This window comes from Scyliorhinus canicula, chromosome 2, assembly GCF_902713615.1.
Source record: "Scyliorhinus canicula chromosome 2, sScyCan1.1, whole genome shotgun sequence".
NCBI lineage: Eukaryota > Metazoa > Chordata > Chondrichthyes > Carcharhiniformes > Scyliorhinidae > Scyliorhinus > Scyliorhinus canicula.
Window position 1 is genome coordinate 104,523,269 of NC_052147.1, and position 27,783 is coordinate 104,551,051.

The following is a 27,783-nucleotide window of genomic DNA, read 5'->3' on the forward strand; positions in this document are numbered from 1 at the left end:
GGGGGGGAAGGGGAGTTGAATGGGCCGGTTAAGCGGGCCCGGGTGTTTTCGCATCTGAAGGGGCTGAAGACGGACGTGGCCATGCTTCAGGAGACTCACCTGAAGGTGGCGGACCAGGTTCGTCTGAGGAAGGGGTGGGTGGGGCAAATTTTCCATTCAGGGATCGACGCGAAGAACCGGGGGGTGGCGATCCTGGTGGGGAAGAGGGTGGCGTTTGAGGTGTCTGAGGTGGTGGCTGATAGTGGCGGCAGATATGTGATGGTGAGCGGTAAGCTGCAGGGGGAGAGGATAATGTTCGTAAATGTATATGCCCCAAATTGGGATGATGCTGGTTTCATGATGCGTATGTTGGGTTCCCTTTGCTGCCCCCGCGGGGGGTAAGGGATAGGGTGCTTTTGGGGGGTCTGGGTCGGGGAGGGGAAGATATCTGATATCTACAAGGTAATGCAGGAGGTGGAGGAGGTGTCTGTAGAGGAGCTGAAGGCTAAGTGAGAAGTGGAGTTGGGGGAGCAGATTGAGGAGGGGACATGGGCGAGCGCCCTGGAGAGGGTGAACTCCTCCTCTTCATGTGCGAGGCTTAGCCTCATCCAGTTCAAGGTACTGCACAGGGCCCATATGTCCGGGACGAGGATGAGCAGGTTTTTTGGGGGTGAGGACAGGTGCATTAGGTGGTCGGGGAGCCCAGCGAACCATGCCCATATGTTTTGGGCATGCCCGGCACTGGGGGAATTCTGGTAGGGGGTGGCGAGGACGGTGTCGAGGGTGGTAGGGTCTAGGGTCAAGCCAGGCTGGGGACTCGCGATATTTGGGGTTGGGGTGGAGCCGGGAGTGCAGGAGGCAAAAGAGGCCGGTGTTTTGTCCTTTGCGTCCCTAGTAGCCCGGCGGAGGATCTTGTTGCAATGGAAAGATGCAAGACCCCCAAGCATGGAGACCTGGATCAATGACATGGTGGGATTTATTAATGATGTGGAGATGCCGGCGTTGGACTGGGGTGAGCACAGTAAGAAGTCTTACAACACCAGGTTAAAGTCCAACAGGTTTGTTTCAAACACGAGCTTTCGGAGCACGGCTCCTTCTTCAGGTGAATGGAAAGGCTTGTTCCAGAAATGTTTATATAGACACAGTCAGAGATGCCCGGAATGCGAGCACCTGCAGGCAATCAAATCATCAAAGATGCAGAGAGAGAGGTAACTCCAGGTTAAAGAGGTGTGAATTGTCCCAAGCCAGTTCAGTCGGTAGGCCTCTGCAAGTCCAGGCTTGTTGGTGGGGGCCGAATGTAATGCGACATGAATCCCAGATCCCGGTTGAGTCCGCATTCATGTGTGCGGAACTTAGCTATAAGTTTTTGCTCAGCAATTTTGCGTTGTCGCGTCTCCTGAAGGCCTCCTTGTAGAATGCTGACCCGGAGATCAGAGGCTGAATGTCCTTGACTGCTGAAGTGTTCCCCAACTGGAAGGGAACAGTCCTGCCTGTTGATAGTCGCACGATGCCCGTTTATTCGTTGTCGCAGTGTCTGCATGGTCTCGCCAATGTACCACGCTTCGGGACATCCTTTCCTGCAGCGTATGAGGTAGACTACATTGGTCGAGTCGCACGAGTATGCGCCGCGTACCTGGTGGGTGGTGTTTCCACGTGTAATGGTGGTGTCCATGTCGATGATCTGGCATGTCTTGCAGAGATTACCCTGGCAGGGTTTTGTGGTGTTGTGGTTGCTGTTCTGAAGGCTGGGTAATTTGCTGCAAACAATGGTTTGTTTGAGGTTGCGCGGTTGTTTGAAGGCCAGTAGTGGGGGTGTGGGGATGACCTTGGCAAGATGTCCATCCTCGCTGATGATGTGTTGGAGGCTGCGAAGAAGATGTCGTAGTTTCTCCGCCCCAGGAAAGTACTGGACGACGAAGGGTACTCTGTCAGTGGTGTCCCGTGTTTGTCTTCTGAGGAGGTCGGTGCGGTTTTTTGCTGTGGCGCGGTGGAACTGTCGATCAATGAGTCGAGCGCCATATCCCGTTCGTACGAGGGCATCTTTCAGCATCTGTAGGTGTCTGTTGCGCTCCTCCTTGTCTGAGCAGATCCTGTGTATACGGAGGGCTTGTCCATAGGGGATGGCTTCTTTAATGTGTTTCGGGTGAAAGCTGGAGAAGTGGAGCATCGTGAGATTATCTGTGGGCTTGCGGTAAAGCGAGGTGCTGAGGTGACCGTCCTTGATGGAGACGAGTGTGTCCAAGAATGGAACTGAATTTGGAGAATAGTCCATGGTGAGTTTGATGGTGGGATGGAACTTATTGATGTCATCGTGTAGTCGTTTCAGTGATGTCTCGCCGTGGGTCCAAAGGAAAAAAATGTCATCGATGTATCTGGTGTATAGCATCGGTTGAAAGTCCTGTGTGGTGAGGAAGTCCTGTTCAAACTTGTGCATGAAGATGTTGGCATATTGAGGTGAAAATTTGGTCCCCATGGCTGTATGGCGCTCGACTCATTGATCGACAGTTCCACCGCGCCACAGCAAAAAACCGCACCGACCTCCTCAGAAGACAAACACGGGACACCACTGACAGAGTACCCTTCGTCGTCCAGTACTTTCCTGGGGCGGAGAAACTACGACATCTTCTTCGCAGCCTCCAACACATCATCAGCGAGGATGGACATCTTGCCAAGGTCATCCCCACACCCCCACTACTGGCCTTCAAACAACCGCGCAACCTCAAACAAACCATTGTTTGCAGCAAATTACCCAGCCTTCAGAACAGCAACCACAACACCACAAAACCCTGCCAGGGTAATCTCTGCAAGACATGCCAGATCATCGACATGGACACCACCATTACACGTGGAAACACCACCCACCAGGTACGCGGCGCATACTCGTGCGACTCGACCAATGTAGTCTACCTCATACGCTGCAGGAAAGGATGTCCCGAAGCGTGGTACATTGGCGAGACCATGCAGACACTGCGACAACGAATAAACGGGCATCGTGCGACTATCAACAGGCAGGACTGTTCCCTTCCAGTTGGGGAACACTTCAGCAGTCAAGGACATTCAGCCTCTGATCTCCGGGTCAGCATTCTACAAGGAGGCCTTCAGGAGACGCGACAACGCAAAATTGCTGAGCAAAAACTTATAGCTAAGTTCCGCACACATGAATGCGGACTCAACCGGGATCTGGGATTCATGTCGCATTACATTCGGCCCCCACCAACAAGCCTGGACTTGCAGAGGCCTACCGACTGAACTGGCTTGGGACAATTCACACCTCTTTAACCTGGAGTTACCTCTCTCTCTGCATCTTTGATGATTTGATTGCCTGCAGGTGCTCGCATTCCGGGCATCTCTGACTGTGTCTATATAAACATTTCTGGAACAAGCCTTTCCATTCACCTGAAGAAGGAGCCGTGCTCCGAAAGCTCGTGTTTGAAACAAACCTGTTGGACTTTAACCTGGTGTTGTAAGACTTCTTACGGGATTTATTAAGCTAGAGAAGGTCAAATTCGCCCTGAGAGGGTCGGTACAAGGGTTCTTTAGGCGGTGGCAGCCTTTCCTCGACTTTCTGGCTCAACGATAGGGAACTAGGTCAGCAGCAGCAGCAACCCGGGGGGAGGTGGGGAAAGGGGGGGGGGGGGGGGGGGGGTTTCAGGGGGCATTGTTTCTGTTAATTTAATTTATTTTTAATTTATTTTGTTGTTTATTGGGTTTGGGGGGGGGGGCTCGTTATATGCATTGTTACGGCTCCGGGGGTGTTTAATATTGTTATTATTATTGTTCTGTTGTTATACATTTTTCAAAAATTTTAATAAAAATTATTTTTTTAAAAAGAGCGATAACAGCCAAGCTGCACAAATACCCGGATTGGGAGAGGATCCTGCGTTGGGCTCGGCAGACGAAGGGAAGCAGTTGGCAGAAACACAGGATAAGGGTACACCAGGGCATTGGGACGGACCTGGCGAAGCACAGGGCCGAATTCAACCATGCAGCGTCGGCCCTGTAAGAAAACAATGTTAAATTCGGGGTGTTATCCCCAGTTAGGCTCTGGGTGACATACCAGAGTAAGGAACATTATTTTACCACTCCAGCAGTGGCAGGCGAGTTTGTCCTTACGAACGGACTGGACAAAAGGAAAACGAGGCAGCGGTGAGGACGACACAAAGAGGAAAAGTGACGGAAATGGACAATTTTGCACGGGACGGCACTGCCTCGCTATGAGTAAGGGAACTCGCTCATAGGAAGGGAGGGGCGAGGGCAGCAGAGTGAGAGGGAGGGTGAGGATGAGGGAGAGATGGTGGGGGGGGAGGGGGGAAGAACACCAAAAAAGAATAACTTACAAATTGTAACCGCCTCATCTATCTTTAACGAATGTACAGTGTAAAAATGTAAAACTTTGATAAAAATATTTTTTTAACAAGATAGTAATATGTTAAAATGAGGTTCCTGGGCTCACGCCACACGGTTTGCATTACTCCACTGGTAGGGGAGGGGTAGGATTCCAAAAGCCAATCACACTGCAGAGAATCACGATTTTGGCTTCTCTCCAGATTTTGAGCCTGCGCTGACTTTTTCGCGGATGGAGAGAGAGGCCAAAAAATCGCCCCCTATAAAATTCACTTTACTGGAAAGCAATGGAATTCTTTTAAAAAGTTGTTTTGTCAACATTAATTTGGCTTTCAAATTTGGTCTCCTGTTCTTACTAAGCTCCAAATACATCAGGCCATGTTTTATTCTCCTCCTTGCATCAGTTATGTATCATCTCACCGTGGCCTATTCTAGCTCAGCATCCACCGGAATATAGATTTGGTGAGTTCCATAAAGCGAAGGCGGATTTCCACAGGGAGTGAAGACAGAAATCTATCCCCTATCTAAGTTTGGTGTCATTCGGTCACAGCTATCTCACGTGGCATGTTCCCCCCCCCCCCCCCCCCCCTCCACCCCCTCCCCCCACTCCCTCCCCATTGGCATGTTTTCTGGTGGCAGAGGTGGCTCGGCATTGGCCGTTGGTGCGATCTTCCGGTCCTGCTGATGTCTGCAACATTTTGTGTGGCTCGTCCTTCCCGCCGCCGGGGAACCTGCCGCGGGAAGGTCTGCCTTCGGTGGGACCGGAAAATCTGGCGGCAGGAAGGGCTGGAAAATACTACCCTTGTCTCTTCCTTTACTTTAAACTTTGCAGTGCCTGGTGTTCATGTAGGGATTTTAATAATAAAGAAGTTGATTTGATTTGGTTTTAGAGATGACGCCATCGAAATGCATTCCCAACATCAGACTAAAATGCTAGTACACTATACCAAAACTTTGCAACCAGGAAGTGCAAAAGAATGAATTTGCAGTTAAATAGACCCTCGTTACACAGGATTCCTGATGGGGGTAAAAGACTCAGTTTGAAGTGTAAAGTGTTTCCCTGTTGTTCACTATTTCATTGGCCAATGTATGTGGGATTTAGAGGACCCAATTCATTTTTCCAATTATGGGGCAATTTAGCGTGGCCAATCCATCTACCTTGCACATTTTTGGGTTGTGGGGGTGAAACCCTCGCAAACACGGGGAGAATGTGCAAACTCCACACGGACAGTGACCCAGAGCCGGGATCGAACCTGGGACCTCGGCGGTGTGAGGCAGCAATGCTAACCACTGCGCCACCGTGCTGCCGCCATTTCAATCATAACATATGCAAATGTCCTGATCGTCCCAGAGGTCCACAGGCTGCTCTCCTCTTTGAGAGCTGACTGGTGGTGATTCAACCTGAAGGTCAACAGGAAAGAGGCAATGTTGAGAAGGCAGGGCCTTCATAAATAACCTCAGCCAGAACAGGAATTGAACCCATGCTGTTGGTGTTCCTCCACACCACAAACCATCCACCCAGCCCACTGAGCTAACCAACCCCCCAACCTTTTACCTCAGAAAGGAAGATGCTTTCATTCTGAATCATTTGCAGTATAGGGGTGGCATTTTCCAGTTGCGCTCACCCCAAGACCAGACATTCCCGTTCGAGGTGCCAAATTTTATGTCCCACCTGCGACGATTCCTGTGGGGGGGCGGGGCCAGAAAATCTACCCCCAAGAGATTAAAGGGACTCGGACACGAAATTTAAAAAGTGGCCATTTCAACAAAACATTTGAGAAATCATGAACAAAGAACCAGTTAGCTAAGCAAATTAATATTCACCAGGATTGCAGTGTAGTGGAAATCACTATTGGAACCATTTATGACTTCATCTCTTTAGTGGAGCCACACCTGTCATCACCACATATCTGAAATTTGAGCATATGAATTTCTGGCGATTTAAAAAAAATTAGTTTTGAGTACTCAATTCTTTTTTTCCAATTCAGGGTAGGTGGATTTAGTGTGGCCAATCCACCTACCCTGCACATCTTTGGGTTGTGGGGATGAGACCCATGCAGACATGGGGAGAATGTGCAAACTCCACAAGGGCAGTGACCCGGGGCCAGGGTCAAACCCGAGTCCTCAGCGCTGTAGGCAGCAGTGCTAACCATTATGCCACCGTGCCACCTCATTTTCTGGCCATTTTAGTTAATGGTCCTTAAAAATTACTTGCCATGCATGGCTGAGCCTCAGAGCAACTATATGTGAGGCTCCCTGCTGGCAACACCAAGTTGGCAAACGATTGCTTATGACGACATCAATCATATGCGCGCTCAAGGGCAAAATCTAATCATACTCACGACGGGTCGATGAACATCCCAAAAAGCTCTTTCTTGACTGTCCAGAATCTTCCGTTCTGTTTTGTCCTTTTTCCTGTCAATTCTAAAAGAAGATGATATCAACTTCCAAAGGCACGCTGAACCTACAGGGCAGTCACCTTCTCAGATGTACTTCAATTATGCATTGGAAATAGCCTGAAGCTTCTTCTTATACATGCATTTTTCAATATGTATGATGCAAAGTGAGCATGATCTAGAACATGTATAATTTGATCGACCCCTTTCTGTGCGATACAAAGGGCGAGTAATTCCATTGTTCTTTTGCCCTGTTCAACTGGCAGCCACCAAATTAGTTACTTTACTGAGTCAGAGACAAAAATATAGTTACCTTAATACAGCGGGACTGCCAAGTCCAAAGCTGAATATGGTCAGCACTGGCATTGGTCAAGACAATGGTTTACCACTCCACGGTTGTGCTGATTGCTTTGCTAATTTTGAGAGTTAATTGAAAACCTTAACTAATAATAAGACTAGATTTTTTCAAAAATTGATAAACCCAGGGCGCGATTATCCGCTGCCCATGACGGGTCGGAGAATAACGGGAGGGCCTTCCCGACATTTTTCCCGACCTCCCGCTATTCTCCCCCCCCCCCCCCACGGCCGCCCCACGACACGAATCGCTGCTCGGCGTTTTTTACGGCGAACAGCGATTCTCCCCTAGCCGATGGACCGAGTTCCCAGGCCTTTACGGCCGTTTTCACGAACGCAAACACACCTGCTCTCACCGTTCGTGAAAACGGCCGCAAAGTGCCGTCCCGGATAACCATGGCACCGATTGGCGCGGCCGCACCACGGCTGTGCCAAGGGTGGCATGGGCCTGCGATCGGTGGGCACCGATCGCGGGCAGCGGGTCCAATACCCGCGCACTCTTTGTTCCTCCGCCGCCCCGCAGGATCAGTCCGCGGGGCGGCTGAAGGGCATGACGGCCCGCGCATGCGCGGATTTGATGCATATGCGTGATGATGTCATCCGCGCATGCGCGGGTTGGAGCCGTCCACCCCGCGCATGCGCGGCTGACGTCATCGTGCGCGTCAGCCTCCGTGACGCTTGGCGCGCGGGCTTAGCGACCGTCGCTAAGCCCGCGATGCCGTGCTTCACGGGGCCGCACTGCTAGCCCCGACCGGGGGGGGGGGGAGAATTGGGTCCCGGGAGGGGGCACGGAGGCTGCCGTGAAACACGACCAGTTTCACGACTCTCCGCATTTGCGGAGAATCGCGCCCAGAGAGTCTTCAGTTCAAAATCAGATGGGTGGCAAACCTAAGTCTTGATGTAGTTTCCAAGAACGATGCATTTTTCTTTGATTCCTACAAACCTCAAGGCTCAAAGGACAAAGAACAATATAGCATAGGAACAGAGTCTTCGGTCCTCTAAGTCTGCGCCAATCACATGTCCTATTTAGACCGACCATCTGTATCCTTCTATACTTCATCTGTTCATGTGCCTATCCAGATAAGTCTTAAAGGTCACTAACGTATCTGCCTCAACCACCTCACCTGGCAGTGCATTCCAGGCCACCACCGCTCTCTGTGTAAAAAAGCTTACCCCGCACATCTTCACCTTGAACTTGTGCCTCCTTGTAATTTTCAATTCCACCCTGGGGAAGAAACCTCGAACTGTTCACCCTACCTATACCCCTAATAATTTTATAAACTTCTAGCAAGTTGCCCCTCAGCCTCCGTCTCTCTAGGGAGTACAATCCCAGTTTATCCTCATAGCTAATACCCTCCATTCCAGGCAACATCCTGGTAAACCTTTTCTGTACACTCTCCAAAGCCTCCACATCCTTCTGGTAGTGTGGTGACCAGGATTGGACACAGTATTCCAAATGTGGCATAACCAACGTTCTATATAACTGTAATATAATTTTTGAGTTTTTATACTCGATACCTACGAAGGCAAGCATGCCTATATACTTTCTTTACCATCATTTCCACCTGTGCTGCCACTTTTCAGGATCTGTGGACCTGCATGCCCAGATCTCTCTGTGTCTCTATGCTCCTGATGGTTCTGCCATTTATTTTATAGCTCCCACCTGAACTGGATCTCCCAAAATGCATCACCTCGCATTTGTCCGAGTTAAATTCCATCTGCCATTGCTCTGCCCAATTTTGCAGCTTATCCTGTTGTATTCTCTGACAATCTTCATCACTATCCACAACTCCTGCAATCTTAGTATCATCCGCAAACTTGTTAATCAGACATTTTCTTCCAGGTCACTTATATATATTACAAAGAGCAGAGGTCCCAGTACTGATCCCTGCGGAACACCACTAGTTACAGACATCCATTCGGAAAAACATGCTTCTACTGCTACCCTCTGTCTTCTATGGCCTAGCCAGTTCTGAATCCATCCAGCTAGTTCACCACTGACCCCATGTGATCGAATCTTTTCCACCAACCTGCCATGAGGGACCTTATGAAACGCTTTACGAAAATCCATGCGGGACAACATCCACAGCCCTTCCCTTGTCAATCATTTTGTCACCTCCTCAAAACCCTCAATTAAATTAGTGAGACATGACCTCCCTCATACAAAACCATACTGTCTGTCGCTAATAAGACCATTCACTTCCAAATGTGCATAGATCCTATCTCTGAGACTTTTCCAAAATTTTCACTATCACTGACGTCAAGCTCACTGGCCTATAATTACCCAGATTATCCTTGCAACCCTTCTTAAATAACAATACAACATTGGCTATCCTCCAATCCTCTGGGATCTCACCTGTGGGCAACGAGGACTCAAAGAGTTCTGTTAGAGGTCCAGCGATTTAATCTCTTGTCTCCCTCAGTAATCTGGGATAGATGCTATCTGGCCTTAATGCTTTTTAACACACCTAACACTCCCTCCCTTGTAATAACGACCTGTTCTAAAGTGTTTACACGTCCCTCTGAGACACCACCAATCAACGTGTCCTTTTCCTTCATGAATACCAATGCAAAATACTGATTAAGGATCTCACCTACTTCCTTTGGTTCTACACATGATTTCCCTCCTTTGTCCTTGAGTGGACCAACTCTTTCTCTAGCTATCCTCTTGTTCCTAATATACATATAAAATGCCTTGGGATTCTCCTTAATCCTGTCTGCCAAGGACATTTTGTGACCCCTTTTTGCCCTCCTAACTCCCAGCGTAAGCTCTTTTCTACTTTCCTTGTATTCCTCAAGTGCTTCATCTGTTTTTAGTTGCCTGTACCTCATGTTTGCATCTTTTCTCTTTTTGACGAGACTCGCAATTTCCCTGGTCATCCATGGTTCCTGAATCCTGCCTTTCCTGTCCTTCCTTTTTACTGGCACATGCCTGTTCTGCACTCCTATCAACTGCTCCTGAAAAGACTCCCACATGCCAAATGTGGATTTACCCTCAAACAGCCTCTCCCAAGCAACAGCCAAATCTGGTTGTAGTTAACCTTTCCCAAATTTAGCGCCTTAACCCTAGGACAACACTTGTCCTTTTCCATGAGTATCTGAAAGCTTACGGAATTGTGGTCACCGTTCGCCACATGTTCCCCCACTGCAACTTTGATGACCTGGCCGGGCTCATTCCCGAGTACTAGGTCCAGTATAGCCCCCTCTCTAGTCGGACAGCATGATCTTCCCTTCTTGGCCTTGACTTCTTCCTGCTAGCTTCACCCACGCAACCTAAAATTAGACATACTTGGGGCAGGTGAGAGAGTGTAAGAGCGGATACCTCAGCAATTGGACTTCTACAGACTGTTAAACATTCCAATTCCAATTCTCTTCCCACACCTGGTGGTGCACTAAGGAAGACTTTTGTCTGTTTCTGTAGCTAGCAATTCCGGGACAGTTCGCTAGTCTGTCACCAGAGGCTTATAGCTTGAGAAGTGCCACTCCACATCAAGTGTGACTGACCAGGAGTCTCTCCAGCTCTTACCACCAGCTATCGGTGTGTTGGAAGAATTTACAGGTTGACACTCAAATGTTTAACTGCATTATGACCACACCTACTTGGCCATCAGGCCCTGGGGTAGGACTTGAACCCGGAGCTTCTGGATCAGAGGCAGGGACCCTGCCCACTGCACCACAAGAACAGCCGAATAGTACTGTAAATGAAATGAGTTGCTAAAAGGCCACTTGGGATGATGGACTCTGTGGGTGAAACTACCTTTTCCCTTGCTGCATTTTGAGGCTGCAAAAACGTACTGCATATTTGATTTTAATGGGTGTACCACAAGACTGCTAACCACTGCACCACTGTGCCGCCCTATTGTTCTTGCAGAGAGACAGCAGAGGTACGATAGGCCATATGGCCTCCTTCTGTACGGTAACCGTTCCACCATTATAATTCTATGACCAATTAAAATATCCTCTTGATGTTAATTAAGAGATAAATATTGACAAGGAGACCAGGGGGAAAATACCCAGACTCTTCCACGAGTGTGAAGACAGTGCAACTCTCCCTCAGTACTCCACTGTATTGTCAACTTCAACCACCGATGCAGGGACTTGAACCCACTTGACAGTAATAGCTATTGAACAGGCTTGATGAAGTTATTATGCAACCATAGCCTCAGTGCTAATGGTGACTAAGGGGGTGCTTGCCTCTGCATTATGCAAATTACAGATAAAAGGACATTTGATTGTTGGTAGGATGGTGGTGAGCCACTGTCTGAAATAAGTAACAGCAAGTGGACATTGGGAAGTATTCATTAAATTCATTTTCCATTTGGAAATATTGTTTTGCTTTCTGTACCTTTATGTTTTCCTTGCGGCATGCAGTGATTTCTGTTCAACAAAATGGGAGATGATGCACCACAGCTTCCCTTGGATATGAGCTAAAGAAGGCACACTCAAGCCCCTTCTGGTGACTTCCCCTCCCTCTAAACAGTTCAAGATGGGACACAGTTACATGGAGAACCCAGAAGAAAATGAAATATGGGTTTTATTTTACAAATTGCCATGGATAAAAATTGCATCTCTGTAACTATCAATCTCACAGGACATACTACCCTTTCAAATTCAGTGAGGACACTTACATTATAAGGTCACGGTATTTTTCACAAACAGCAGGCAAGATAATAAAACATAATTTGTGCTTATCATAGATTCAATACAGTGCAGAAGGAGGACATTCAGCCCATTGGACCTGCACCGAACCTCCGAAAGAGCACCCTACCCAGGCCCACTCCCTGACCATCCCCACCTAACTGTTTGACACTGAAGGGCAATTTAACATGGCCAATCCACCTAACCTGCACATCTTTGGATTATGGGGGAAACAGGAGCACCAGAGGAAACCCACACAGACACGGGGAGAGCGTGCAAACTCCACACAGATAGTCAAGGTCGGAATTGAACCCAGGTCCCTGGTGCTGCATGGTGCTAACCACTTTGCCACTGCACGGCTCTATCTTAATATTTAAGAAAGAACTCATCTCATTTAGCATCTGGCACAGGCGCAGTTGAATACCAGTGCTGAAATGATTTATCTACAGCCTTAAAATTACTTTTTTTCAATAAAGTTTTGAAAATGCCCATCATTTCCCAAATTGGCATAATTCACCAATAAATTACAACTGTACAATCCTGAAAAGAAAAAGGTAGATATCTCAATTTTTTTAAAAAGATACATAGAAAGGAAATGAACTAATTACCTGTCAATCTGGAGAATTTTAAAAAGAAATGTATTCCATTCTCAGAGTTACAATGCCAATGCACAGAATGGACAGGACAAGCCCTAATCCATCCCCTTGTTTGCTCCAAAAACCAATTTAAATTGTTTCCGATTCATGGTCCCCTCAAAGGAGACATACAAGATCCAAGAAGACAAGAACAGGCACTAACCTGGGGCGACTTTCTCCGACCCCCAGCAGGGTCAGAGAATCGTCTGGGGCCGCCGAAAATCCCGCCCCCGCCGTGGCAGAGATTCTCCGCCACCCGGGAATTGGCGGGGGCGGGAATCACGCCCCGCTGATCGGCGTGACATCTGCACCGATCGGCGAGGCCCCTGCGGCGATTCTCCGGCCCGCGATGGGCCGAAGTCCCGCCACTGGGAGGCCTCTCCCGCCGCCGAGGTTTGAACCACCTCTAGTGGCAGCGGGATCGGCGGCGTGACCGGGCCCCCAGGGTCCTGGGGCGGGGGGGAGGGGCAAGCGCGGGGCGATCAGACCCCTGGGGGTGCCCCCACAGTGGCCAGGCCCACGATCGGGGCCCCCCGATCGGAGGGCGGGCCAGTGCCTTGGGGGCACTCTTTCTCCGCCGCCGCCACGGCCTCCACCATATTGGAAGCGGAAGAGAATCCCCCAGGGTGCATGCGCCGGTGGTGACGTCAGCGGCTGCTGCCGCTGACGTCACCACCGGCGCATGTGCGAACCGGCGAAGGCCTTTCAGCCAGCCCCGGCGCCGGGCGGCGGGCCTGAAAGGCCGCTGGTGCCGGTTTTGACGCCAGTCGGCGTGGTGTCAACCGCTCCGGAGCGGGCCTAGCCCCCAAAGATGCGGAGAATTCCGCACCTTTGGGGAGGCCCGATGCCGGAGTGGTTGGTGCCACTCCCCTACGCCGGGATCCCCGCCCCGCCGGGTAGGGGAGAATGCCGCCCCTGCTCTCGGGTTTTGATCCTGCACTTGATCTTAGCCAAAAGACCGGAATTTGTTACAAAACAACAAATTAGTTTATAAATTGACTTCAGAATGTGCTCAGACGAATCCCGATCAAGGAATAACTGATCACAGACCTGACTAACAGCTAAAAACATACAATCATTTGGGCAGCACGGTGGCACAGTGGTTAGCACTGCTGCCTCACAGTAGCAGGGATCCGGGTTCAATTCCTGCCTCGGGTGACTGTCTGCGTGGAGTTTGAACTTTCTCCCTGTGTCTGCGTGGGTTTCCTCCGGGTGCTCCAGTTTCTTCCCACAGATCAAAGATGTGCAGGTTAGGTGGATTGGCCATGCTAAATTTCCCCTTAGTGTCCAAAAGGTTAGGTGGGTTACAGGGATGGAGTGGAGGCAAGGGCCTAAATAGGGTGCTCTTTTTAAGGGTTGGTGCAGGCTCGATGGGCCAAATGGCCTCCCTCTGGACTATAAGGATTCTACGACAATTCATGCTCCAGATCCTGATCAGTTGCGAGCAATGCCATGCGATATCAGCTCCACACACATATGGAAAGCAGTCTTATTATTTCCTAATGGTTTCTCACTTTATACATTTGTAAAGTTGTTTGTTACGTACTTTACTTGGGCCTCTGCTTGCAAAAAGATGAACTCCCATTTTCGTGCAAATGCTCTTTGCAACCTGGCCAAGTTTTCCTGCGGAAGGAATAGTTTTGTGTTAAAACAGATAACAGATATCTGCTTTTTTTAAATCACTGATATATGTTAATGCAAGCACTGACTGGAATCCATGCTGTAGCTTTCAAAATGACAGCGTGGTATTACAATAGTATGCCATTGATTATAAAATTAGTATACCTACGGCTTCATAATCTGCAAGTTCCAGTCTCGCTTTATTCTGCATTGTCCGCTTGCACAGGTAGATGGCTGTGATGGTGAAAAAAAGATTAAGTAATTAACTACACTGTTAAAATTACCCAAACCTTTCCTTTTCAAGCACAATTTTAATCCATTGACTTTTCACTTTACCAATGCTGATGACAAGAAGCACATTCCTGCTCCTTCCCATCCACCTGAACCAAGACTTTGCATTCAATTTGCAAACAGTACAATTTCTAACAAACTTCAGGAACCTACCAGATGATTTCATGGCATGTGACATGGATCATGTGACAAATATCAGAAGCCTGGTTCAGGGTCCCCCATCCGCTAACGGATTTAGATATGATAAGGCTCTTGGGCAAAAGACCTAGTTAAGGATGGGGGAGGAGCATGAGAATGTGCATAGGCAGTGATTGGGATAAGATGGAATGGAAGAGAACAATGGATTGTGATTCAAACACAAAAAAAGGGTGTCCCCTTTAGTTTGATTAAATAGAACAAAATCAGAGGGTCATATTTTTCTGACTCATTGGGCGGGATTCTCCATCCCGCTGCACCAGTTTTCTGGGGTTTGTGTGGACAGCCCCACGCCATCGGGAAGTCCCCGGGAGTGGGTGCGCTGCCGGCGCAATCGAGAATTCCACCAGCGGAAAATCCAGCCCCTTGTATTGGATAAATTGAAGTAGGGGCAGCATGGTGGCACAGTGATTAGCATTGCTGCCTCACAGCGCCAGGGACCCAGGTTCAATTCTAGCCTCGGGTAACTGTCTCCATGGGTTTCCTCCGGGTGCTCCAGTTTCCCCCCCCCACGGTCCGAAGATATGCAGGTTAGGTGGATTTGCCAAGCTAGGTTGCCCCTTAGTGTCCAAAAGGTTAGCAGGTTACTGGGTTACGGGGATAGGGTGGGGGCGTGGGCCTAGGTAGGATGCTTCTTCCCTGGGTCAATCCAGACTCGATAGGCCGAATGGCCTCCCTCTGCACTGTAGGGATTCTGTGATTCTGGGATGTCTCGATATTCAGCAGGCTATGTCGTAACAGAAATCATAATTGGTCAATATACAGAGGGGTAATATTTTCCAAGCTTAAGTTGCAGTTGGCTCTGGGCAAATTGACAGATTGATCCTGGGAAATGTCTCAATTTTGGCTACTTAAAAAGACACAAATTAGGGCTCAACTGTGGAATGAAATTAGCTCAGAAAGTTGGACAGTGTAATATTTCACCAGTATTTAAAATCCAAAATAGATTCAATGGGGCAGCATGGTGGCGCACGGTGCCGAGGACCTGAGATCGAACTCGGCTCTGGGTCACTGTCCGTGTGGAGTTTGCACATTTTCCCCGTGTCAGCATGGGTCTCACCCCCACAACCCAAAGATGTGCAGGGTAGGTGGATTGGCCACGCTAAATTGCCCCTTAATTGGAAAAAAAGGATTGGGTACTCTAAAATCATTTTAAAAAAGATAAATTCTATATGGGGAAGTGTTTTACTTTCAACAGAATGATATTAGATGTATTATAAGTATTCACTATGACTTTGCTCTATGGGGGGGGGGGATTGGATGGGTGCATGATGGGATGAATGTGGATTTGTCGTTGGGTTGTAATTGGTGGCTGGGTAAGGAAGGTTTCAGAAGCAGTCTGAAACAGATCACCAACAAACTGTCTTTTTTTAGCAGCTAGGGTACCGGATATAGGCAAAAATCTGAAGGAAATCTTGCATTGAAGGAAAAGTGCCTCAAAAGGAAAAAAGAAATTCAATGTTAGCCTGGCTGTCCCCAAGAAGTGATGAGTATGAGAAATTGTTTGTCAAGTACATTGTCCTGTTAATGCAAATTATTCATCTGACAAATGAGCTACGGTTGGCTGTGATTGGGAGGTTGTCATTATTTATTACTGCTTCATGACAGAGCTACAGGCTTAGTAAGGATGCATTCTATAAGTTTCCATGCATTTGAATGCAAAACATAAATATTTCCAAGCAGATTTATATCTTATCCATGTAATATGTTAATTCAGAAGCAATGCAATGTAAAACATGAGATGTGTGACAAATTTAGCAGAGAGAAGGTTGTGATTTTAATTAATCTTTTCCATTTTGAGGATAGGTTGATCAGGATACAGAAAGATTTGCACAAAAAATGATCAAGGTAGCTTCAGTTATCATGCTGTTAAACAAGAGATTTAATTTGCACTCAGTAACTTGTTTCTTTCAGGGGGAAAATATGATGTTTGATGGTCTGTCATGCATTTTATAACCATCCTCTCAGTAATGAATGGAGACCCTTCAGCAGCCCAAGATTTAATATTGGAAGTGAGCACATTCAATTCTTTTCCTTAACAAGTTGAGCTTACATTGGCATAATTTGTAAAGGAGGGAAGACGCCTCGGCGCCGTGGTGCATTGATAAGACAACATATTGCATGGAATGACTTGACTTTGTGCCATGGGAAATCTGTGAGTGAGCAGCACACTGAATCGCACGTTGTTGTAACACTTCAAATGTCGGTCTTAACAATCTGCTGTGGAATTCTCCATCGAAGGGATCCTCCGCCCCGGCGGAGCGCACCCATTACCGCAAGGTTCCTGACGACATGGGGAGGCCCACAATGGGAAACCCCGACTGCCATCGGGGGCACGCCGCGCCAGAAAACCGGAGCTGGCGGGATGGGGAATCACACCCCTGTCTCTCATTTCGTTAGGCCAACTTTGGGATGATTTGTAACATCCTCAATTTAATAGCTTAGAAATAGGTTGATTACCTTGGTGTCTACTGTGTAGTTACGGTCGTAGTCTTTGATATTTCTAATGTCTTTAAAAGGTTTTGACACCCCCAGGTTCATTGGGAAACTGTCCTTTGCAGTTGAGCTGTTCAACTGGATAAGTGATATCGTAATCAAGGTCAGACATGGGGGTGTAGACGTTTGACCATGGGATACCCTATTTCTTTGATCACTAAGAGGCAAATAAGAACTCAATGCAGCAGCCAAGAGGAAAATACAGATTTCCAGTCAGAATGTACATTAATTGGCCACTTAGGGGCCTCCATTGGGGCAAGGCCTCACCTTTCCCCATCCCGTCACCCTGATAGAACTGATGACGGGTCAGGGGTGGGTGTGCGAGGATGGAAAAGCAGCTACCTGGGTAATTTTACAGTCATAAAGGTTGGACAGTGGTTCCCATGAAATTCTGCCCATTGGTATTGAACTCACTTCACTGTGAAGACATACAGCAACATCAAATCCAGAAAAGAAACAGATTTATCAAGCAAATCATGTTGCATTTCACAAGAGGATGGGCTTTTAATGAGTTAAACTTTCACTCATCGTGTCAGCAGAGATCAAAAGAGATGACTGACCATCTTTCTGCACACCCTCAGTGCTTGTCTTTTGCACTTGTTAAATTATCCTCGTGCCCCGACAAAGTGTTTCCCCAATTTAGGAAACTACAAGCTCCAATTGAAAACATTTTGACAGGTTGTGGTGGACCTCGAGCAGCTCTAGACCACGAGGACCCAACAACAGGCTGCACCACCTTTGAATGCAGCAAACCGGGAGGACTGGTGGAGGGAGTATCTGGCAAAGTAGTAGACACACTATGATTCTTATGGAGTACGGCACATGTTCCTCACAATCTCTAGAGTACTGCCTCGGCACTCCAAGTGCTCTGCTGAAGAACAGAATGCAAAAGTAAGGTGGTGTTCTTGAAGCCTCATTAAGTAATGGCTCCCAAATAAGATGGCAGTCACCTTGATTTCCAGGACAGAGTTTGTGCTGCCAAGTAAACTGTCATAAGACTATCCATCATGACGGTTCTGCTAAGGTGTTGATAGAGCTGACCACCAGGTTTATGTTAAACAGAATGGTCACCATATACTCCACAATGCTTTCAGACTTGTTCCTGCTCCATACTACTGAGGTTAAGGAGGCTGGACTTATACTCATTGAAGAATGAGGGGTGATCTCATTGAAAGATACAAGATACTAAGGGAGCTTGACAGGGTGGATGCTGAGGGAATGCTTCTGCTTATTGGGGAATCTAGAACTCGGGGTGGGGCACAATTTATAAATAAGGGGTCTTCCATTTACGATGAAAAATTAGGAAAAATATATTTTCTCACACGATCTTGAATCTTTGGAATTATCTATCTCAAAGAGCAGTGAGAGGCTGAGCTATTGAGTATATCTGAAGCTGAATTAGACAAATATTTGATTTACAAGGGAGTTGAGGTTTATTGGGGAGGTGGGGTGGTTAGGCAGGAAAGTGGAGTCAAGGTTGCAATCAGATCAACCATGATCTTACTGAATAGCGGATGCGCAATGCCTGAATGCCCTACTCTTCTCATGTTCCTATTTCCCATGTTCTTATTTGAGTCCTGTGCAACAGAATGACATCCCTGTTGGTAGGGATGAACATTGAACCCTCAGACATTGTACATTTAAATTGCTGGGACACTGATTTAAAATGAAGAACAACCAGTTTAGAAATGTCTTCAAAAGTCCCAAAAAAGTTGATCAGTGTGAAATGAGTAAACTACACATTGAAAGGCCTTTAGCATTCATTAGGAAAGTCAAGACATGCCCTTGTGAAGGAAGACTTTGTCAAAGTGTACACAATTGATGAGAGAGGTCCCTGCATTCCACAGCCTGGAACAAGTAAGCTAGAAGGACATGCAGTAGGGTAAGGCTTGTACCTGTCTTAACCTCTGAGGAAATTGGTTGACACCAAATCGTCAAAGCCTAACCACTGCGATTGGACAGAACAAATCTTCCTCTGACTTAGATTTATGCCTCAACCAGCAGGAGGAGCAGAGAAAGACGAAATTGTGACAGGTCTGACACTGATACAGTTTTTAGCCTTGTGTCTTCATCAACAGTGAGGACCTTCCAAATTTCAGTTCTTAAGATTCTTTACAACAGGACTTAAGTCTTAAAATTTGGAAAAATAATGTTTGCGACACCTCTTTTGAAAATAGTTTAAGGAGCGACGCTTAAGGTTAAGCTGGAGAAAAATTGGGGGGCGGGGGGGATGCTTTTAGGTTTCATTTACAATCAAACTGTGAGCTATAAAATGCTGTGTAAATGTTATGGAAAATCAAGGTCCGATATGATCCTCGACGAAAGAAAAGTGAAACGTCACGAAGAAGGAAATGACATTTTGTTTTGTTCAGGAGTCTCGTCAGGCCCTTATTCCAGTTTTATAGTATAATATTCAAAGAGCCCTGCAAAGCTAATCCCTTTATACCAATGCTTTATACCAATCCCTTTGTACCAATGAGGACAACTAAAAAAGCAATAAGGGGAGAGAAGATGAAATATGAGTGCAAGTTAGCTAGTAATATAAAAGAAGATAGGAAGAGTTTCTTTCAATATCCAAAACGTAAGAGAGAGGCAAAATAGGACTACTGAAATACATGGCTGGAGAAGTAACAATAGGAAACAAAGAATGGCAGACGAACTGAATAGTTACTTCGAATCAGTCTTCATAGTGGAAGACACCAGGGGATGCCAGAGCTCCAGCAGAATCAGGGGGTAGAGGTGAGTGCAGTGGCCAACACTAAGAAGAAGGTTCTGGGGAAACTGAAAGGTCTGAAGGAGGATAAATCACCTGGACCGGATGGTCTACACCCCAGGGTCATAAAAGAGATAGCTGAGGAAATTGTGGAGGCATTGGTGGTGATCTTTCAGGAATCACTGGAGGCAGGAAGGGTCCCAGAGGGCTGGAAAGTGGCTAATGTAACACCGCTGTTTAAGAAGGGAGGGAGGCAGAAGACAGGAAATTATAGGCCGGTTAGCCTGACTTTGGTCTGCTATTAAAGATGAGGGGCGAAATTTTCCGATCTCCAGCAGGGTCGGAGAATCACCCAGGGCCGCCGAAATCCCGCCCTGCCGTGTCAGAAATTCTCCGCCACCCGGGAATTGGTGGGGGCGGGAAATGCGCCGCACCGAGTGGCGAGCCCCCTGCGGCGATTCTCCGGCCCGCGATGGGCCAAAGTCCCGCTGCTGGGAGGTCTATCCCTCCGCCGAGGTTTGAACCACCTCTGGTGCCGGCAGGATCGGCGGCGCGAGTGGGCCACCGGGGTCCTGGGGGGGGCGCGGGGCGATCGGACCCTGGGGGGTGCCGCCACGGTGGCCAGGCCCGCAATCGGGGCCCACCGATCGGCGGGCAGGCCAGTGCCATGGGGGCACTCTTTCCCTCCCGCCACCGCCACGGCCTCCACCATGGCGGGCGCGGAAGAGAATCCCCCAGCGCGCATACGCCGGTGGTGACGTCAGCGGCACCACCGGCGCATGCGCGAACCGGCAAAGGCCTTTCGGCCAGCCCCGGTACCGGGCGGCGGACGTCAAAGGCCGCTGGTGCCGGTTTTGGCGCCAGTCGCCGTGGTGCCAACCGCTCCAGCGCGGGCCTAGCCCCTCAATGTGAGGGCTTGGCCCCCAAAGGTACGCCGGGAACCCCCGCCCCGCCGGGTAGGGGAGAATCCTGCCCCATATCGCAAAGTACTTGGAAGTACATGGTAAAATAGGACTAAGTAAGCACGGCTTTGTCAAAGGGAGGTCATGTCTGACAAATCTGTTAGAGTTCGTTGAGGAGGTAACAAGGAAGATAGATGAAGGAGAACCAGTGGACGTGATTTATTTAGATTTCCAGAAGGCCTTTGACAAGGTGCCGCATAGGAGACTGTTAAATAAGTTAGGCGCCCATGGTGTTAAGGGTAAGAACCTGGCATGGATAGAGGATTGGCTGACTGGCAGAAGGCAGACAGTGGGGATAAAGGGGTCTTTTTCAGGATGGCAGCCGGTGATTAGTGGTGTGAACAGGGTTCTGTGCTGGGATCACAACATTTTACAATATACATTAATGATCTGGAAGAAGGAACTGAAGGCACTGTTGCTAAGTTTGCAGATGATACAAAGATCTGGAGAGGGACAGGTCGTATCGAGGAAGCAAAGGGGCTGCAGAAGGATTTGGACAAGCTAGGAGAATGGGCAATGAAGTGGCAAATGAAATACAATGTGGAAAACTGTGGAAGGAGAAATTTAAGCATAGACTATTTTCTAAATGGGGAAATGCTTAGAAAATAAGAAGCACAAGGGGACTTGGGAGTCCTTGTTCACGATTCTCATAAGGTTAACGTGCAGGTTCAGTCGACAGTTAAGAAGGCAAATGCAATGTTCGCATTCATGTCAAGAGGGCTCGAATAGAAGACCAGAGATGTATTTCTGAGGCTGCATAAGGCCCTGGCCAGACCCCATTTGGAGTATTGTGAGCAGTTTTGGGCCCCGCATCTAAGGAAGGATGTGCTGACCTTGGAAAAGGTCCAGAAGAGGTTCACAAGAATGACCCCTGGAATGAAGAACTTGTTGTATGAGGAACAGTTGAAGACTCTGGGTCTGTACTCGTTGGAGTTTAGAAGGATGAGGGGGGATCTTATTGAAACTGACAGGATAATGTGAGGCCTAGATAGAGTGGACATGGAGAGAATATTTCCACTTGTAGAAGAACTAAAAGCAGAGGACACATTCTGAGATTAAAGGGACATCCTTTAAAACAGAGATGAGGAGGAATTTCTTCAGACAGAGGGTGGTGAATCTGTGGAACTCTTTAACGCAGAAGGCTGTGGAGGCCAAATCACTGAGTGTCTTTAAGATAGAGATAGGTAGGTTATTTATTAATAAGGGGATCAGGCGTTATGGGGAGAAGGCAGGGGAATGGGGATGAGAAAATATCAGCCATGACTGAATGGCGGAGCAGACGTGATGGGTCGAGTGGCCTAATTCTGCTCCTATGTCTTATGTCTTATGGCTTCAACATTAATATAGATAAAATCTTATTTTGCATTGAATAGTGCGATAGATCGTTTAGGACATTAACACTGCCTATTGGGAATACAAAAATGTTGCAATTCTACCATTTGTTACCATTGTAGTATCCCTTACTAATTCATCACAGAATTCATTATAGTCTCCCACTCTTAAAGGCAGCCTCTTCTTTCTGAGGTGGGTATTGGGTCCAAATATGGCAAAATATGCAGAAGACAGCGGTTAAAAATCCAGCGACCTAGGGTAATGTTCTGGGGACCCAGTTTCCAACCCCAGATGGTGAAATTTGAATTCAATTAAAAATATGCAATGAAAAGTGAAATAATAACCATGAAACAATTGTTCATTGCTGTAAAAACCCATCTGGTTCACGAATGTCCTTTCGGGAAGCAAATCTGCCATCCTTACCTGGTCTGGCTTACAGGTGCCAAACCCACAGCAATGTAGTTGACTCTTAACTGCCTCTGAAATAGTCTAGCGAGCCATTCAGTTCAAGGGCAATTAGGGATGGATGGTAAATACTGGCCCACATTTAAAAACAAGGATAATTTGCTACTCTGCCTTCATGGATGTACTGGAAGCCATACAAAATGAAAAATTACAATGATAGAAGTAATTGAACCTCCTTAATCCTGTTTTGCCAAACTGACCTAATCTTAAATTGTACAATGCAATGACTATTGATAATGCTTTTCTCGAGACTGGTGGAGCACAGCTTCATTCACTGGGAGTGCAGCTGAAGGATTTTGGAGCACAAGGTCACATTCCCAATTTGTGATGCAGCTGAATTTCTGGCAAAGAAGAATAATAATAATAATAATCTTTATTATTGTCACAAGTAGCCTTACATTAAAACTGCAATGATGCCACTGTGAAAACCCCCGAGAAGCCAAACTCTGGCGTCTGTTCGGGTACACGGAGGGAGAATTCAGAATGTCCAATTCACCTAACAGCACGCCTTGTGGGTGGAAACCGGAGCACCCGGAGGAATACAACAGGGAGAATGTGCAGACTCCACACAGACAGTGACCCAAGCCGGGAATTGAACCTGGGACCCTGGCGCTGTGAAGCAACAGTGCTAAACACTGTGGTACCGTGCCATGTAATTTGGTTAACTGGGGATATTGGGAGCACTGTGACTCATGGGAGGAGGCCGTCTGCACAATCATCTGATCTGTGCTCCTGTCAAGTGATTGGTCTTCATCATAGAATCGTAGAATTTATAGGGCAGACGTAGGCCATTCGGCCCATTGGGTCTGCCCCGGCCCCTGGAAAGAGCACCCTACCCAAGACCTCCACCCTATCCCCATATCCCTAACTAACCTTTTATGGACACTAAGGGCAATTTAACATGGCCAGTCCACCTAACCTGCATATCTTTGGACTGTGAGAGGAAACCAGAGCACCCGGAGGAAACCCACGCAGACACGGGGAGAAGATGCAATCTCCGCACAGACAGTGACCCAGGAATCGAACCTCGGACCCTGGAGCTGTGAAGCAACCGTGCTAACCACTGTGCTACCATGCTGCCCCGTGCTGGTCTTCATGTTGGGAGACCAATCTCCAAGGGTGGGATCTTCCGGCTGTTACCGCCGACAGCATTTTCTGCCGAGCCCCTGCCGTGGGTTCACCAGCGGCGGAGGGGGCAAACAAACAAGAAACCCCATTAACAGCTGCAGGACCAGAAGATTCTGTTGCCGGACAAACACGCTGGCCGGGGGTGGGAGGGAATCCCACCCATAGATTTATCATTATTAGGTAGAGAAGAATTAATGTGACTTGGCACACAGGAAGCATCAAACTCAATTCATGAAGACCACTAGGGGGTGGGGGTTTGTGGGGACGGGGTGCATGGAGGGTATGTTATGCTGCGTTTGCACTCTTTCGTGCCAAAGTAAGCAACTGGCAAAGCAAACGGTGCAAAAATTAGACAAGATAAATGGAATATACAGCTTACTGCCCATTACCACTCTGTTTGTGCCTGTGTAAACAATGTGCAAGGGTTAACGGACTGAAGTGTTACATATTTTTTCAGCACTGTGGCAAATGAAATGAGAGATTCACTTACCATAGTCCGTGTTTTCTGGCTCCCAGCAGTTTGATGGCCAAAAGTATGGAGCCTGTAATAAAGATTTATTTGTTACTACATTGAATCCGTCAACAGTTCAGACATTTGGATGCATGTAGCATGCTTATTAACCAGTGGAGCAAAGCCTATAGAATATATTCAAGAAAAATGTTCCTTTTCAGTTAATTGTTGCTTCATGTGACTAGTTATATTGTTCTGGTATCACTAGAAGTCAAATATCAGGAAGTACATAATCTGCTCCCTAAAAGACAAGGGAGCAGATTTCAGCCATTCAGCCCATTGAGTCTGCTCTGCCATTCAATGAGATCATGATTGATCTGATGTGATAATCCTTAACTCCACTTTTCCACTTTGTTCCCACAACCCTTGATTTCCTTACTGATGATGAGGCAAGCTGGTAACAATGGGGAATAGAACATAAAGGGTTTGAGTAAGGTGTCGGAGGTTCAAAGGAGGAGACAAAGTGTGAACTCTAAAAGGTAGAATCACAAAATGAAGGTAATTAAGCTTGCCTTCTGAAGAGGTTAGTTCAGATAAATAAAAATCAAAAGGGAAAATATTGCATATCAGAAGCAATTCAACCTATGTACGGGAAGCTGCTTTGCGACCTCAGCTGACAGGAGGAATAGCTGGCTTTTACTCCCAGCAAGCCATGTCTGTGAAGAAAGCCTGCCTTGAACAACCAGGGCCGGGATTCTCCCCTACCCGGCGGGGCGGGAGGTCCCGGCGTGATGGAGTGGCATGAACCACTCTGGCGTCGGGCTGCCCCAAAGGTGCAGAAGTGTCCGCATCTTTAGGGGCCAAGCCCTAACATTGAGGGGGTAGGCCCGCGCCGGAGTGGTTGGCGCTCCGCCGGCTGGCGTGGAAGGCCTTTGGCGCCACGCCAGCTGGGGCCGAAGGGACTTCACCGGGCGTCGGAACTCCATGCATGCGCCAGAGCGTCAGCGGCTGCTGACGTCATCCCCGCGCATGCGCAGGGGAGGGGGTCACTTCCGCCTCCGCCATGGTGAAGACCATGGCGAAGGCGGAAGGAAAAGAGTGCCCCCACGGCACAGGCCCACCCGCCGATTGGTGGGCCCCAATCGCGGGCCAGGCCACTGTGGGGGCACCCCCACGGGGCCAGATCGCCCGCGCCCCCCCAGGATCCCGGAGCCCGCCCGCGCCGCCGGTAAGGTAGGTGGTTTGATCCACGGCGGTGGGAGAAGCATGACAGCGGCGGGACTTCGGCCCATCGTGGGCCGGAGAATTACCGGGGGGTCACGCCAACCGGCGCGGAGCGATTCCCACCCCCGCCGAATCTCCGGTGCCGGAGAATTCGGACACGGCGGGGGCGGGATTGACGCCGGCCCCCGGCGATTCTCCGACCCGGCGGGGGTTCGGAGAATCCCGCCCCAGTTGTTTTGTCCTACATCAGAAGCAACCCCCAAAAGATATAACTGCCTAGTATGGTAACTGCCGCTAGATTTTGTACATAGTTTTAAAAAGACCTGTAAGATGTTGTGGCGGTTTAGGGAGAAATAGCTCTGAAGGGAGTGAAGTAAATGTGTTTGCAACAGCGTAACGTAGCCATTGTTTTAGTTATGTGTACTTCTAATTGACTTTATTGACGTTTATTTTATTGTTTAATAAATGTTTATTTTATTTGAAATCATTATGAAGGCTGGAACATCAGTCAAGTCTTTCAAATCTTTCCTCACATTCATCATATCAAATTGCAAAATACAGTTGAGGGCAGTTATTTCAAGGTCCCATCAGGGATTTGGAATAACCCAGCGTTTACCATCAGCCGTGCTCTTCTTGGTTACCATGCGTTCACAACCCTGACGTCTAATTTGACTCTGAGGTGAGCTTCCAACATTTTACCCATGCCATTACTAAGACTACTTACTTCTAACTTTGCAACTGCCCCAGCCCTTCTGTTGCTGAAAGTCTTAATCGGTGTCCTTGTTACCTCTAGACTTGACTATTCCAATGCTTTCCTGGCCAACCTTCAATTTTACACACTTTGTAAAAACCTGCTGCCTGTATCCTAGTGCATGTAAATGCAGCTGAGAATGGAGAATTATCCCAACATGCAATTCCAACTGGCTAAAATGTCCTCGATTAGAGTTAACAAGTTATCAATCTCCCGCAATTAGCAGCTATCAATTTCCCACCAGAGCTCATGTAATATGAACAAAGTAAGGTAAGGTATTTAAGAAGTTCCGCTTGGTGAGGTAGGGTCCATTTTAACAAGGTTTCTCATTTTAACTACCGTTTCATGGGTTTGGTTGATCTCGTTAATGCCTTTATAGCACTCCTTGTGGGTCAGAAGGTGCAAGAGTGTTTCCCTATAAACTAAACTGAAAAAACCCTATCACCAGAGTAAAATGTCCAATTCCAACAGCACCTCCACAATTCCCTCCCAGACCACACCTCGCTATCACCAACCTCCCTCCAATCTTGAACAATGCTGAAAAAGAGAGCCACGCTGCCGAAGCTTTTCATCTGGCACTCATCACGACAAATGCAAGAATGCCAAATTTTAAACAATCACAACAATGTACACTACAGGAGAAAAGGGTGCTGATTGGTTGACAAGTCGATTCTAATTGGTTGAGATGCTGCCATGCAGAACGCAATAGGGAACAATAGGCTCCTATGCTCCTGGGTAATTTTAAAAAAGGAGCAGGACTTGAACATTCTTTCTTCCATGATACCCAATTCCATCATCTCTCCCCTCTCAAGATCTGATGTGGAAGTTCTTGATGTTGAGTTTTTCACTGATGGGTCTAATGGTATTTTGACCTTGTTCTATTTTCTTGGCATATTCACCAGCTAAGGAACACTGGAAGAAACACCTAACAGATAGACTTCTTAAGCTTAACGTATCTTAGCTAAAGGGTTCTCTGGTTTTGGCAAAGGTGATGTCCTGACTCACCTGAAACCTGTAAAATGTTCCATCATCCTTCAATGTCAGCACATGATCTGAGATAGGAAACAGGTAACCTTGGGCAGCAATGAGGCTCCCCAAGTGTATCGCTTCACCTGTGAATAGGGAGAAAAACACAATAGTTTGAGTGCTTTTTCCATTACCAATTCCATTCAAAGTTTTCCCCACCACCCACCCCATCTCCCATACCCATTTCTTTGGTTTGAAGGTCCCCTCGTCATTGTAACCCACTTTTACACTCCTTTCAACAAAGTCTGCTGCATGGCCCAACATCATTCACCAGTGCAACTTAGCAAAATGCACCAGATCGATATTCAACATGGATATGCTGAGTTCCAATTAGAAAGGTTTTGTTGTAATATTTCCTCTCCTTCCAACATTTGACCATGATGGAACATCAATCCAAACAGTCATTATTTGTTCGCCAAGCCAAGGCAATGAGCCATTAAAGACTGAACAGAGTAAAAGAGATGAAGTGGAAGTGACTATTAAGTAACATAGATTTGCCTAGCAGGAACTAAAGACAAAGAAGCTAAGGAATTATGCGGCCCTGGGACAGAATGAGTTAGAGCAGAAGACAGTGTGGTGTGTCTTGATTCAACATAGTGGAGATGCAAGGGTGAGTTAGAATTGGGCCATGCGCTTACAGGGAAAAAAGGAATATTTTTTTGGCCACAACAATATCCATAAATTAGTAAAAGATAGAAAGAGATAACATTGGAAAGAGTGCAAAGGAGATTTTACCAGGATGCTGCCTGAATTGGAGGGTAGGTCTTATGAGGAAAGGTTGAG

General features: G+C 47.6%; 1 protein-coding gene across 3 annotated transcripts in view; it reads right to left on the reverse strand.

The window, feature by feature from the left end:
• rgs6 (regulator of G protein signaling 6) overlaps nt 1–27,783 on the reverse strand; it is an 823,132-nt gene that overhangs the window by 84,420 nt on the left and 710,929 nt on the right. For 2 of the 3 annotated variants that reach the window (XM_038784332.1, XM_038784316.1), the window contains exons 5-9: nt 26,980–27,086; nt 24,039–24,090; nt 14,136–14,200; nt 13,893–13,969; nt 6,666–6,747 (exon numbers count right to left, since the gene is read on the reverse strand). In XM_038784332.1, coding sequence (XP_038640260.1) covers nt 6,666–6,747; nt 13,893–13,969; nt 14,136–14,200; nt 24,039–24,090; nt 26,980–27,086 — 383 coding nt within the window. The remainder of the gene's footprint in view (nt 1–6,665; nt 6,748–13,892; nt 13,970–14,135; nt 14,201–24,038; nt 24,091–26,979; nt 27,087–27,783) is intronic. The other variant, XM_038784322.1, reaches the window with a different exon arrangement.